The sequence below is a fragment of the Poecilia latipinna genome, unplaced genomic scaffold (genome assembly GCF_001443285.1).
Source record: "Poecilia latipinna isolate Pla-1442-1.1 unplaced genomic scaffold, P_latipinna-1.0 Scaffold1285, whole genome shotgun sequence".
Taxonomy (NCBI): Eukaryota; Metazoa; Chordata; class Actinopteri; order Cyprinodontiformes; family Poeciliidae; genus Poecilia; species Poecilia latipinna.
Genome location: NW_015113901.1, coordinates 134501 through 149162, shown reverse-complemented (window position 1 = coordinate 149162; position 14662 = coordinate 134501). Strand labels below are relative to the sequence as shown.

Below are 14662 nucleotides of genomic sequence, written 5' to 3'. Positions count from 1 at the left end.
CAGGCATAAGGTATATGAAGGTTTAAAAATGTTAGCTTCAAAGCTGATGACAGTTTTCAATGTTTTGGCCAAAACAAAGATAGCCATCATGTTTTAGTCTCCTACCAGTCCATCCCAACTATTGACATCCTTAAACACAATGAAGTTCCTACAGATGTTGCTTATCTGGAATCGTCGGCTGAAAAAAAAATGTAGGAATCAGGAGGTATGCACGTAAACACAAACATGAGCAGGAATGTTGTGTTCCTGCTCATGTAGATTGAAATGTGTACTTTCAATCTACATTGAAAGTACAGGGTGTACATTACATTATCTCATTTTTGATCAGGTTTATGACCCAACTCAAGCTTTCAAACAACTCAAGGACAATGACCTTGGCAAAGCTCTGTGTGCTGCCTGGCCTTGTAATTAAATCTTATATCTTCATTGTACCATCACTATCTTAGGAGTTCTGCATCAAATGCAACACTCTTTCAGCTGAGCAGAACCTTTATGATGGAAGAGGTTCACTGCAATTAGGTCAGTCACAAAGATCCCACATAAACCTTTGCTTCTCGGCCCATTTGCTGAGTTCTGATCTTTCCCACTGTCAGCTAAATGTAGATATATCCCTACCCACAACTCCCGCATCCCATTTCACTGACTCCGCAAATTTCACTTTTAAGGCTGAAGGTGGGCCTTCAAAGAGTTTTTATTCCTTTACAAGATCATTCAGTCAGCCCTCAAGCTTCCCACCCGTTTCCCAAACAAATGAAGCCAGTCAGAGATGACTTGGCCACCAGCCATGTCGGGTTTGTGCACCATCAGCACGTAGGTGCCTTTTTATTAGATCGACCCGTATCTCTAACAGGCAAGTTCTGTGTGTCTGCTATGCCTTATCAAACCAGTACCTTGTCCACTCTCCCTAATAAAATCCAGGTGTACAAACACAAAAGTTTACCCAGGCCTCATAAATGATAACAAAGGATGAAAGAAGGCTTCTCAGAGTTCCAGTGACAGTGACTTGTCATTTCAGATAAAAAAAGCAAAGGAATTCTGCAAGAGCCTTTGCCAGACATCATTTTGATTTGGCTTTTGGCTGCAGAGACATGACATGAATACCAACGCCGAGGCTTCTGAGGCTTTGCTTCCAAGTTTGGCAAAGTCAGTCCCAGGTATTTCCACATCAAAATGTTAAAGGTTTTTTTTTGGGTTTTTTTTTGTTCTCCTTGTGTGTCATTAAAAAAACAGAGCATGGTCGCACCAGTACAACAGTGTTTATCTTTTGAAGCTAAATCCGTGATGTGAATGTCAGTTGCTGTTCATTAAAATGCAGCCAGTGAAGTTACTGGAAGTGCTCAAGATAAACGGAGGCTGGAACTAATTCTCAACAAATTTGCAAATAAACTACAGCAGAAGAAAGGGATGCGACTAACTGGTTAAAGCACCAGCCAAAATCTAAAAGTAGAAAACAGTGCAGTCCTCATACTTCTTAAAATGTAATGCTCTCTGTTTAAACCATGATTAAATCATAAACTATAATGCACCTCGTTAGGAGATTATGTGATAAACCAACACAAAGCAGGGCATAGTTGTGAAGTGGAAAATACCCAGAACACTCGGTTTTCAATTTGTTTTACTTTATGTTGATCTACTGCATCAAATCCCAAATAAAATGCATTCAACTTTGTGGTTGTAGTGTTTTGTAGAGTTTTGCAAGGCACTGTATAACTGCGTGCAGATTTATCCCACCAGCCGCCCTCCAACCTCCACATGTGCAGTTGTTTGCTCTGACAAAGAACAGAAGGCTATGAATTTTGAGAGACTGCACAAAAAACACCGCGATTGTTAGTGTTCGAGGTTTTCTGGAAACATAAAACATCCATGTTTGACTGGGGACTGAGCACGGGACGGTAAAACAAATAATCTACCCAATAAATTCAGAGAAATCAGACGTGAAACATGGAAACTGCAGGAAACCATATGAAAATAACCATGACTAAACCAACCACCATTTTTAACTTGCAGTGCCTCAAAACAGATGGATTGCAGCTTTTAGAGAGTGACTTGGAAGGTGGGGGGTGGTGAGGGTGAAACTCTAATTGAAATTCTATCCATTGCGTGTGTTTCCCTCTACCCTCGCAGTCAACCTCACACTCAACCAGGCGTTGACAAAAAAAAAAAAAGACATTTCATGCTCATAAAACTATAAATTACACAAAACAAAACAACATGAACATTTTTCCTTTCGGTGTAAGTGTAAAAATGTTTTAACAGATTCAGACGCAATCACCACATGAGCACACAACCTCTTCCCACTCCCCCCCCCACCAGCAGCCGAACAATGGTTTGCCTTCATCCCACAGTGACTTGCCTCTTCACAAACAAACACACACAAACAAAAACCTCTGTAGTCATGGGCTTACGCCGGGACTTCATGAAGAGAGGGATTAGTCCTGGTAGGTTGATGGTAGTTGGACTTCAAGGCTTTACTTTTATCTTAAGCTCAAGCGCATATAGCCATGCTGAGACTAATCACTGTCGGGAAACATAATGGGAACTTTTATCTGTAGCCCAGAAGAAAAAAAAAACAAAAAACAAAAACAAAATTCTCATATTTTAATGATGCATGGACGACATGGGACACTGGAGCCCAAGAGTGTGTGTGAGGACGGCAACACATCTGAATCTGAAGCTGTGCAAATCCAGACCAGACACCAACGCGCTTTGCATGTGTGAGACTCTGACCTATAGGATTTCACAGAGACAAGAGAATCCTGTGTGTTCACTCAGAAACGCCGAGAGCTGAACAGGTGGCAGGCGGGATGGCTTCTTTTCGATGGCTCTCTGTCTTTGCTTAGCAAATCTGGGAGTGCCGATTCTGTGGCTGGAGAGTTCCCACTCCCAGATTCGAGTTTACGAAACACCCAAAGTGGATGAAAATGTATGGATATTCATTTTAACTAATGCTTTAAAAAAATATGAAAGCAAGTAAGAAGGAAAGTAATATAATGAGGCGGAAATAAATGAGCAACACAAGATAATTTAGTTTGATTCCTTAACATAATAACACTAAAGACGAACATTCTGCTTGTTTTCTTTGCTCTTTTGAAACTATATACTGTTGTGTGCCAATGTTTCTTTAAATGTGTTTTCTTTCAAAGAGTCACACTTTCTTCGAGTCTTTTGAAGTTGCTGTCATGGTCAAATTCAAAGACTCAAGTGCACTCTACCTTTTTTTGGGAACAGGTAGAGTTCCCAAAACCTCTACTTGTTTTTGGGAACTACTGGTCAGCTGTGAAGGGCCAATACGGGGCGAATATGTGTTTCTTTTGCTTCCTGGAAGGACTAATTCTGCTGTTTGGAAATATTTATAGTTGAAAGCATATTATGGAAACTAAAGGAGCACCACACCATCATCCCTATCAGGTTATTGAAGTAGCTATTTTAAATTGTCTGCTAGAAGCATTGCTATCAAACAGCAGACTATAGACTAGATATTCCAGCAATTTAGTGGGACTTTTTTCTTTTCCTTCTTTTTTTTTTAATGTAACTTTTGTAAAAGGCACTTTATAGTAACACTTTTCACACACACACAACACACCACAAAAAGGTGTAATCTATATGAGATTTGTTTATTGAAATAAGCCTCAGATTGGGAAGCACCTGTCCTATTTCTGTGTGGTTATGAAAATATATGCCAATAACGTCACCATTGTGAGTATATGTACAAGTCACACATTGGTAACATGATTCCTTTTACTTTTTTAAACACACATGTGCACACACAAAGACGGATTTAGCTCAGTTTAGCTGCAACTGCTGCTTCCAGAACGATTAATCTAATGTAATCTGGTTTTAATCTGGAGTCATGAATCTGGACCTACTCTGAATGAGAAGGAGAGGGCATGAGTGCACTGAGAGGGAGGTGGAGGCCGAAAGTGGGGGGAGGGGGACGAGCGCAGCAGAGAAAGCAACTAATGTCAGATGTAAATGTGAGAGCGTCATCAAAAGAGGTTATGAGAGCGATTTCCTTTTTCATCTGAGCAACACATTATTTTAACTACCATTTCTCTTCAGACAGAAATCTTTAATCATAGTCAAATAAATGCTTAATGGGACAGTTGCAGTGAATATCCTTTGAAGACTCATGAGGGCTGATTGAAGGAGTGGACAGATTAAAGCTCAAAGCCAGTTCAAAGATCAGAACGGCAAATAAATAATCCATAATCTGCAACCCATAAAAACACAGCTGAGCATTGGCTCTTGTTTTGGAGGTGATGACTACAGAAGAGAAGGCAGAGGCCACAGGGCCCCACTTCAGCAATGTGGTTATCAGGGAAACTGAGAAGCAGGGCCAGAATGGGAGGTATGTGCAGGTTGAACTGTGTGACCGGGTACGCAAAGCAAGTCACTCCGTTATCAGCTGCCGACCAAACCGCTGCCTATCCCCCAACCTGGCCGACGACTTATCAGACAAAAAAAAAAAACTTATCCTGATTACACAGGTACCCGCATATACGTACGGACTCATCTACATATCTTTTAAGTCATTAAATAGTCTTTCTGTTGCTGTCCGATTGAATTTTCCTTTTATGTTACGCAAGTTAAAAACCTGATTGTTGAATACGTTTTTAAAATTTTATCTTTGCATGTATTTGCTCATGCAAAATGCCATGCAGTTTAGCCAGGTTCTAAATTAATTTCTTCTTGAGCTTTTTAACCTTTTAAAGAAAACAGAGTAATTTTTCCCTTCTGCAGTTTTTGCACCATCTACACCCATAATGCCTGTATGAATACTGGATATTGAAAATGAATATTTTTCTTATTCCCTGAGGATAAAAATCATTTTAAAAATATTTCAACTTGTTGTGTTGCTTTTTTTTCTATTAAAAAACAAAGGCTTCAATAAGTGGTTAAAATTCAAAGATATTCAACAACCGTGAGGTCTGGAGGCACAAATTACATTCTTAAAGAGAACCTGGAAAAATAAAGTCTCATAATGTCTTGATGGCTTTATGAGAGTGTTTTTTAATGGCCAAACAGAAATCGAAGGAACCCCTAAGGGTTAAAACTTACTCCAAGTCATTCTATTTTAACGGAGCAAACTTTGCTTCGCAGGAGACGTGTAATTACTGGTTTAATTTTAATTTACGACAACAGTCACACAGACTTAAGCAATATGTCTACAGCGTGGGTCTCCATTTAGCAAGAGTTACTTCTCATCCTAAATTATTGGCTTTGTTAAAGCATTTATCTATCTTTTTTTTTTCTAGGAAGGTCAAAGTTTAGGGTCACCTCCACAGCAAGCTTGGAGCAGAAAGGAATGCAAGCCATGCTTTCAAGGAAACAACAGGACATCTAATCCCGGTCACTAAGCCACAGGCAAACCGCAGCTCTCATTTTCGCAACATGTTAAATATATATCGTACGCTCGTTCCCTTCAGCCTATTTTTTGTTGAAACTCATTTGGCTTCACCTCCTGATAAAAGTTTTGCAGCTTCAGTTGTGTACTTTGCCTCAGTTATCTGAGTGGAACAACCCGTCCACGCAGCAACAGTTGGAAGAGATGGGTGTAATCGGACGATGCACAAACATGCTGACGGTGCTTTGATAGCACCATGAAAAATATGGTGATTCAACAGGTTGTGGAAAAACCACAGAAACAGGATTATTCATCAAACTGCAGCAGTAAGTAAGTCAGAGATCACCCTGTAAAATTATGTCATTATGATTTAAGAAACTATGCATAAAACCTGCGAAAGTTTTTTCTTCAAAAGGTCCTGACTTATCCATATTTGTGTGATTTTACTCTGCCACTTTTCCAGCCAATGCATGCAAAGCAACTTCTAAATAAAAAGCAACCCCCATTGTGGGCACAAGATGCAATCAGTGAATTTGACACAATTGTTTGTGTTTTGATGTTATCACGGATGAGACGTGCACACAGACCTCCACAGGAAACGCATTATACAGTAAGTCCTGTCTGCAACCACACCACTGAAGCAAAGTCAATTTCTGGAGACTATTTAATTTATTTCAAAGCATTATGTAAGCCTCCAAAAAAAATAATAAAATAAAATAGTACAGTGATGTGTGCAAGGAGAAGCATTTAAGAGATACTCCTTAGTCCTCAGTCTCTACAATGAGTCAAAAAAGCCTGAGATTTATCTTCTTTCATTAGAGCCCAGAAAAAGAGAGTTTAAGACAGCCTGTTTTTAGCCCACAACAGTGTTTTACATCCAGACAAATGAGGGAGCCGGCAGGAAAATAACGAGGGATGGCGTGAGAGAAACAGAGAAAAACAAGACCGTGGTGAAAACGAAGGAGAGACAGACTCGGCGAGGGTGAGTGAGGGTACGCCTTCGGCCAAGAAACGAGCTCTTAAACATTAATACAGTGATCTGAATTCATCCCGAAAGCGCTGAATAATTAAGGAGCGTCTGTGAGGAGAACAGATCATGCAGAGGGTGATGTGGGTGGCAGAGATGCCAAAAAAAATGGAAAAGAAAATGCAGGATATTTATGTTTTTCTTTCTTCTTTCCTTGTCAAGCTTTGAAAATCGTTTTTTTTTTTTTCTCAGAAGAACAAAATCACATTTCATTTAAAGAGGGGCAAATAAAAATAATGCAACTCTGCTGCGCGTATGTATCACTATCATTCACACTGGACATATTTTAGACGACTTTTATCTGTGAGCATTCGTTGAACTGTTGCTCTTGGAACAGCTGCTGAAATTTACAACGCCAACTATTACCTAACACAGAGTTCGAAACTTCAAACTAAGTTAAAGCAACACTTTTTATTCTAATGAAAAGCACCCAGTAAACACTTAGAGAGTAACGTCGTTCCGATGTCGTTTTGGACTACAGAAGTAATATCCACCTGTAAATCTCACTAGAACAAAGTTTCTCTCCTACACAAGAAGAAAAACAAACCTTTGGCTTAAAATAGAACTGGAACAGAACCCGCCTGGAGCAGGTGGGCTCCTACAAATCATCGCCCCCTGAAAAACTCCTGCGCTGGGAATCGCAGCCAGAGGGAGGTTGTAAGACACCAATTTGGAGCAGAGCTTGTTAATTTACCCCAAATCCCTCCACCCTGCCCTTCACTTCTCATCCCCCTCCTTCAGTCTCCTCCTTTTACAGTCTTCATGCACCACCTACCCTCCCCTCTTTGGCTCCTTTCTCTCCATGTTTTTATTGCCTTTTTGGTTGAGCTCCTCCAACTTGGCTCTGGGCCAGATATGGAAGGGTTTCTGATTGCATTCGGCACGCACACCTGCAAATGCATATAGACAACCCCCACTTTCCCTTTTCTCTGTCCCCTAGCTAATCTTTTTGGGATTTTTTTTTTTTTTTTTTTTTTTTTTTTTTTATTAAAGGAATTTTCTCACTAAACGGTCATCTCATTATGATCTTTAAATTTAAGTCCCATTCTCTACCAACCATGCATGGCACTGTGGATTACAAATGGATCATTTCAGTTAAATAAAATTTACAAATTTTTCCCTTTTGCTATAATTTCTGTATAACAAAAAAGAAAAGAAAATTGCAGCATGGTATCTGATGTTGATATTCTGCTGAATCTTATTTTCATACTCCTTCATAAACAGGCAGAAGGCGGCAAGAGTGTGAAGAGTATGTTGTTTTTTGTTTTTTTAAATCTGGGTGTTTTTACAGTTGCAGCAAAAAAAAGAAAAAAATCTACCTTTTCCAGTCTAAAGGTTCGTAGCGATATCTGCAATCTAATGGAAAAAAACTCTTAGGAACACAACTATTTTCAGACCCTGCCAGACTTTAACAATCATGAACTTGGTGATAAGACCGAACATGACCAGACAGAAGAGCTATAAACAGAATGAGCATGCCTGAGCACGAACATATTGACTGTAATCCAGGGTTAAACTCACATACAAACAAACACACACACCCCCACACTCGCACACAAAACTGTACAGTTTGTACCACTTGTGTTGAAAACTGTTTACCTTAAGTATGACATGACCAGGTCTTGGCCAGCAGTGGTTGGCCACAGAGAGCCTGTTAGAGCAGGATTAAGTAACACTAAAGCACGAGGTCTGCTGCAGTCAAGAGGAATCCTACGCTCCCACATGAACGAATACACCAACCGCTGCACACGCATCCAGACAGGTGCACCTAATCTCTTTCTATTAAAGCAGTCAGTGCTTTATGTGTTAGTTTATTGTGCAGCCTGTAAAGGATTCTTCAGCTTCTCCAATAAAACAGTTTAGCGGATCAAAACTCATGGCTCTACAGGGACTTTCTTCAGTGACTTTTTGACATTGTTCCATTAATTTGCCTATTTTGTGAGAATAAATACAAAAGGATAGTTCCACATTTGATGGGTGGATGATGGACGGACGGACGGAACTTTTTAAATCACAAGGAATAAAGTCTGAAAATACAAATATTTTCTATATCTAAGTTTGTTTTTCTTCTTCTTTGAATTTAAGTGAAATTCCAGATTTTTCCGTATCATTTTGGAACCCTGTTTTCAGATCAGACATATAGTCCAATCAATTTTAACCGTTTTGCTTGCAGATAAGACACATGAACCACCTACCACCAGACTTCTCACCTGTTGAAAGACAAATCCCCCAAACAAGAACAACAGCAAGAATGAAAACTGGAAAAGCTCATTATGACATTAAAACAAATGCGGTGCTCGTGTTGCTCTGCACACTTTGTTCCCTGTTGTGTGACAATACGGGAGTGACCAAATCTATTTGAAACATATCCATGTTAGGTGATAAAAGTCTTATGGCTGGCAGTCTTAACCTACTTCCTTCTGGGCTGATGACTAGCTGACTGATATGAAGGAGGATGACGTGGCTGTGATCCTGCAGCAGAGAACCCAGGGGGATTACCAGGATTTGTTCAGCAAATCTCTTCAACAAAGGTGCCCTGACTGTGTGAAACTGTAGGCGTTCAGACCCTGGGTCTCCGCAAAGGTGAGACTCCGGGGTCACCAAAAATGAAATTAAAGCTTTGAAGTCTGTCTTTACTTTTCATATTTCATTTTTTGCTCTAGGTTGGAGAGAGCCTATCCTGAAAAGAGTCCAAGAAGCGTTCTCAAGCTGCGATCTCCAGCTATGATTTACAGACAGGCCACGAGTAACACTATACCACTGACAGCTTGGCCTTCATGCCCCAAATTCCTGGAGTAACAAGCCTGAATGTTGACAGTGAACCCGACCTTGAGATGGAGGTGGGGGCTACACCCATAACCTCCTTTGCTTCTTACTGGAACATATCACATAACCAAAACCTGAGAAGCCCTGAAAAATATGGCTGAAGAGCCCCCATAACACCATGGGGCAACACTTTCGACTTCTGATGGGTGTTAATCTCAGCTCTCCGGTCTTTTGTGCCTGTACCTCAATTTTATTTGCAGGTCCAAACGTTGTTGCTGACCAGATCACGTCCTTTAACCTAACCCCCAGGGTCAACCTGTGGTTATGTAATTCCCTCATGCTGGTATCAGCAAGCTTGGCTGTCACCTACCTGGTCTAAGACACTGATAGGTCCCTGCCAAGGTTTACATAACAAACGGGAAACCGACCAAAGCTGGTGTCCTTACTGATACGTGGTGGAAAGTTAATTTTTATAACATAAACAACAGAGCCAGATGGTGTCTCCAACAAAAATAGTTAAATAATCCCCATGCTGAACCACATATAAAGAAAAGGGGCTTTCAGAGTTCACATTTTTTCCACGCAGCTTTTCCCGCTAAATCATTTTGTTTACAGTCGGCTTTCTTGGACCATTAATAGAATAGCTGCTGCTCAGGAGCAAACTTATGTAACTGTATCATTCTGCGAGCATCTTAAAACCAGATTGCAACACTCAAAATAGGCCACCGTGTTTCCAGACAAACCGGTTATGACATTTGTTCGCTCCAGTTGTAGCACTTAAAGTAAAATCAGACGTTGTAAAAGTCTGTTATGAAATCACAGAAGGCGTCTGAAAGATTAAAAGAGACATTTTGCACATTTTTATTTTAAATGTCTCTTGATTTTGGGGCAAGTTATCTGCATTATGAAATAAGTATTTTGCATTTAGGGCTCATTAGTGATTCTAACTTAAATATTTATGTAGTTCTGCCTCAATTTTCCTTCTTGATTTGTGACTTTTTTTTTTGTTTGATAATGAGGTATTATCAGAGTCAGTGCAAACCATAATCATATTTGGCAGTTTTTAGAGTGAAGAAAACTAGAATTGTCACACAAGCCACATATAAAATGAAGATATGTTTGTACAGTTGGTATGGGTTCGTCTAAAAAAAAGAAGTAATATGAACAAAAAAAGGATTTTATTTTAGTAATTCACTATAAATACTAAAATCCACAGAATATTTAAATATTACTTCACACTGAGTGAATACTTCTAGTGTTTATCTGGTTATTTCAGCTTATGAAAACCAAAAATGCTGCTGCTCAGAAAACATAAATATCATGTTTGGCCAATGAAAAGGAACATGAGTAAAGAAACGTAATATTATGATCATGTTATGGTCTATACAATCATGTGTCAAACTGCTGACTTGACAGATGCCCAGCAGACAGTCACTAATACTTGCCACATTGAGGTTTAGGCACAATAGGTCATTGCTTAAGAAGTTGGCGGGACACAGAGTCCTGCATCTATACATATAAGTGGAAGGTTGAGTGGAAGGAAAAACTGCTAAGGGGGCATCGCTGTAACCAGTCTTGACTGAAATGTTAACCAAATTATGTGCATCTGTTTTTCAGAAAATGATAGGGCGCTTCAACCTGTAAGGTGAAGCTAATTTCATTTTCCAGCAGGTCTTGAAGCCTGTCCACACTGATAAAGTGCCAATAGCAGATTTTATGACCATGGCATCAATTTTTACTCATCTTATGCAATCTGCTTTTCTATTTTTAAAAAATATATAATTCTCTATAAACTATAATCATCAGAGTTAACAAATGCCTGACATTTCGAATGAATTACTAAGTAATTGACGTTCTCTGTGCCACTGTAATTCATATGGATGCACCTAAAGGGCAAATATCAGAATATGGAGGATTTGATAGGGATATTAGTTGAGGTAATTGATAATTGCAAATAGGGCTGTAGTGATACAGTAAACTTACGATATGATACGATACACGATATTCTGTCCACGATATGATATATATTGCGATATTCATCAAACGATACAATTCAATACAATACACTTTTGCGATTTTCTGAAAGATTTTAGAGGGACAGAGTGATTTTGGTGACATTTTGTGACTGTTATAGAGTTGGATTGAATTAATTTAACTGAAAACTGATTAAAACACCAACCTGGCTCTGGTTGGACATGGACACAGACTTAAAGTCGACAGCTGGACAAAAAGAATCAAAGAAGTGGTGAGAAAACATGTTTCTTTTAATTGAAACAGTACAAACTGTAGCTTATATGGTTTTATAAAGTAAATAAAGTGCACCAAGCACCCTGCTCTGAATAGTTTGATACCTTTTTAACCTTGACACTTAACATCTGAAGGAATCACTCTAAGCCTGATGATCTAATCACTCTCCCGGCGAAGCGAGCAGTGAGTGAGCAAGATGACAGTTGGATGTTACGATACTTGCGGATGAATATCGATTTTTTTCTAGGAAAGAAAATATCGATATATATCGCGATATCGATATTATCCTACAGCCCTAATTGCAAATGCGTTTCAAATACACGCTCGTAAAACCTGAACTGGGATGGCATAATTGGATGCGTATGACTGCCTGCTTGTGCGTCAGCACATCAGTGGGTTCACAACAAACCACATGCTTTTTGTTTTTGTTTTGATGGAGGAAGGAGGGGTACCGGGTGGGCGCAGGAATGGCTCTTACCTTCCATCCTGCAGAGCTGTTGCTGTCGCCTTTGTCCTTAAAGTAAGGGATAGATCTCACCATCCAGTCATAGATCTGGGACAGGGTCAGTCTCTTCTCTGGTGAGCTCTCGATGGCTTTGGTGATCAGGTCGGCGTAGGAGAGGTTCCCCCAGGCGTTGCGACGGGATGATGCTTTCCTCGGGGTCTGCGCTGCAGCCAAGCCGCTCGGAGTCAGGGCACCGGAGGTGGCCGACGGTGAGTGCGTGGAGAGCGGGGAGCCTGCGCTGTCGTGGCCGGGGGAGGGGAACGCACCGTCGGTAACGGGGCTGTTACTGCTCTGGTCCTCCGTCGCCGCAGCGGAGCCATTGACAGTGATTGCCGTGGGGGTTGCGCTGTCCTCCTCGTCATCCTCCTCCTCGGGTATGATATCCGCCTCGGTGCTCTCCGGTTTCACCGCGCTGGAGTCCGGTCGCGGTAGCGGCCAGGTGCAAGACCGGGGCCGCTTCTGGGGCTCAAAGTCCGGGTCAATGACCACGTCCAAGTCCGGGAGCGTGTCGGGGAGCGGAGCCTCGGCCATTATCTCCAGCTCCAGACACAATCTGGCCCCTTGCTGACTGCTGATAAAGTTATACGAGAACAGACGGAGAGCTGTCAAAGTCGCGTCCCATGAATGCGCGCTCCCGTCCTTTGTTGCTATTCAACCCCAGCGAAGTCCCAGCAGAGAAGAAATACACTCAGAAATGAACGCCTGTTGAAGGTATGAAGAAACAGACTCAGATTAGTGGTCAGATCGAAGAAAAAAAAAAAAAAACTTCTAAAGATTCTGATCAACAAATAAACGCCCTCTTAGAAATAACCAACAGGGTTTAAATGTTGTCAGATCGCCGACAGATTTACTGCTGCAAGTCTTCCAAGACCGCCGCTATTTCTGAATCGACCTACAGGCGATCAAGTGCAGACATATATTCTGGGTAATAATCCCCCTTCAAACACCTTACATGAATTACCTTGCGCAGCCACTCTCCACACAAAGAACAGACCCGATCAGATCCCAGATTGTCCACAGCCACGTTCTGAAGCCATGCCGAACCGCTTCTCGTCCACTCCGAACAGATATGGACTCAGATAAAGATGTGTGCATGGACAAGTCGATGTGGACTAAGACTGCCACCTCACTCTGGGTTACTACTGTATCTCGATTTGCTCTTCACGCAGCCTTACACACATACACACACACGCACGCAGACACACTTTTACATACGCTCACACACACGCATGCAAGTCGATCAAGGACCAGCCCCTGGATCTTGCGCATGGGGGATCAGCCTTTTAAAGAGACATTACAGCCCTGCTGAGCAGCACTCTGCGCGCAGGTGGAGCGCTGGAATACGTCCTGACATGTTGGAGATATGTTCAGACAGAAACGGAGTCACAACAGCCGCGGAATACGAAGAAGAAATAAAATCCTGCCCAAGCTGTTTTTAGAGATAGCTAAAGTGATGGGAAGGTCCTTTGTAATTCCGAAATGATCACTGATACTATCTTATTCTAATAATAAACACTTTTCAGATTTTTTTTTTATAATGAAAAAGTTTATATATATAAAACCCATAAGGGCAGTTGCCCAGGGTGGCATCAGAAAGGGGTGCACAGAGAACAGATATATAACTGACTTTTCCATTAGCCCTTGAACATGTTTTTTGCTTCTCATATTCACATGCAGACAATGGAGAATTGGCACACCTGGTTGCTTATGATATTAGGGAGACTTTTTTTTATTAGTAAGATTGGATGGATAACTTCAGTGAACACATTTTTTGAAGTTTTCCCAAAGAACCTTAATTGAATTAAAATCTGCACTTTGATTGTGGAACTCTAAAGCCTTATTTCCTCTGAGCACGGGTCGGTGCGGTTCGGTACACTACGTTGTCTGTTTCCATTGTGAAAGTGGTCCATACACCCAACTTATACCTGGACCTCCTTCAGTTGTAGATCCTTAGGTCAATGGTATGGTTAAGGTGGAGGGACTGGCGTCACACAACACAGTCCACTGACTGGAGGACAGAAAAATGTCACTGCTTACGGCAAACATGAGACATACTAGTGCATCAGGTTCGTCGTCACATGACGTCACTTTAGGCGTTTGGGTTTTACCCCGCCTGCAGCAAGAGAGCAACTGGTGGTGGAAACGCTCTGCTGAATACAACCTTGAAATTGGCAGAAGACAATAGAGGCATAAGTCATGCATAGATTTTGATCCACACCCTTTCATTAAAGTTCTGACTGGATGTTTATTTTCATTGTTCTGTTGGAAGTTCAACCCCTGCCCTGGTCTCACACTTTTTTACAGCCTCCAGCAGGTTTTCCTTCTAGGGTTTATTTGGATTTAGCTCCATATTTCTGTCCATTGACTCTGACTGGGTCACTGTGGTCAGTGAAGAAAAGCAGGATTGTACTGAGCACTTTTAATTTTCAGCAGCTCTTTGAGTTTTGCAGGTAGGCAACATAGTTCAATTTGTTCTCCTACCCACAGCTCGGATTGATTTCCTATGGCTTTCCTTTAACAATGGCACTCACTCCTCTTGCCAGATCTTTGAATGATAGATGTCTTCTGAAGAAGTTCCATCACTGCAGCTCCTCCAGAGTAAGCATAAGCCACAGATTGCTGCTCTCTCTGCCCAGCTTGCCATTTATACGTTGTAGATTTGTGGTTGGGCTTTATTCATTTCTCAGATGATGTACTAAATGGTGCTTTGTGAGATATTCAAAGCTTGGAATACTGTTTGATAACCTAAATGTTTCAACAGCTACTCCCCCCC

The 14662-nt window shown here is 41.1% G+C and overlaps 1 protein-coding gene across 1 annotated transcript in view; it reads right to left on the bottom strand.

Moving 5' to 3' along the window:
* Positions 1–13263, bottom strand: part of foxo3b (forkhead box O3b) — a 44934-nt gene extending 31671 nt beyond the window's left edge. Inside the window, exons 1-2 of the mRNA XM_015054893.1 lie at positions 12851–13263; positions 11863–12591 (exon numbers count right to left, since the gene is read on the bottom strand). Coding sequence (XP_014910379.1) covers positions 11863–12420 — 558 coding nt within the window. The 5' untranslated portion in view covers positions 12421–12591; positions 12851–13263. The remainder of the gene's footprint in view (positions 1–11862; positions 12592–12850) is intronic.
* Between the last annotated feature and the right edge of the window lie 1399 nt (positions 13264–14662).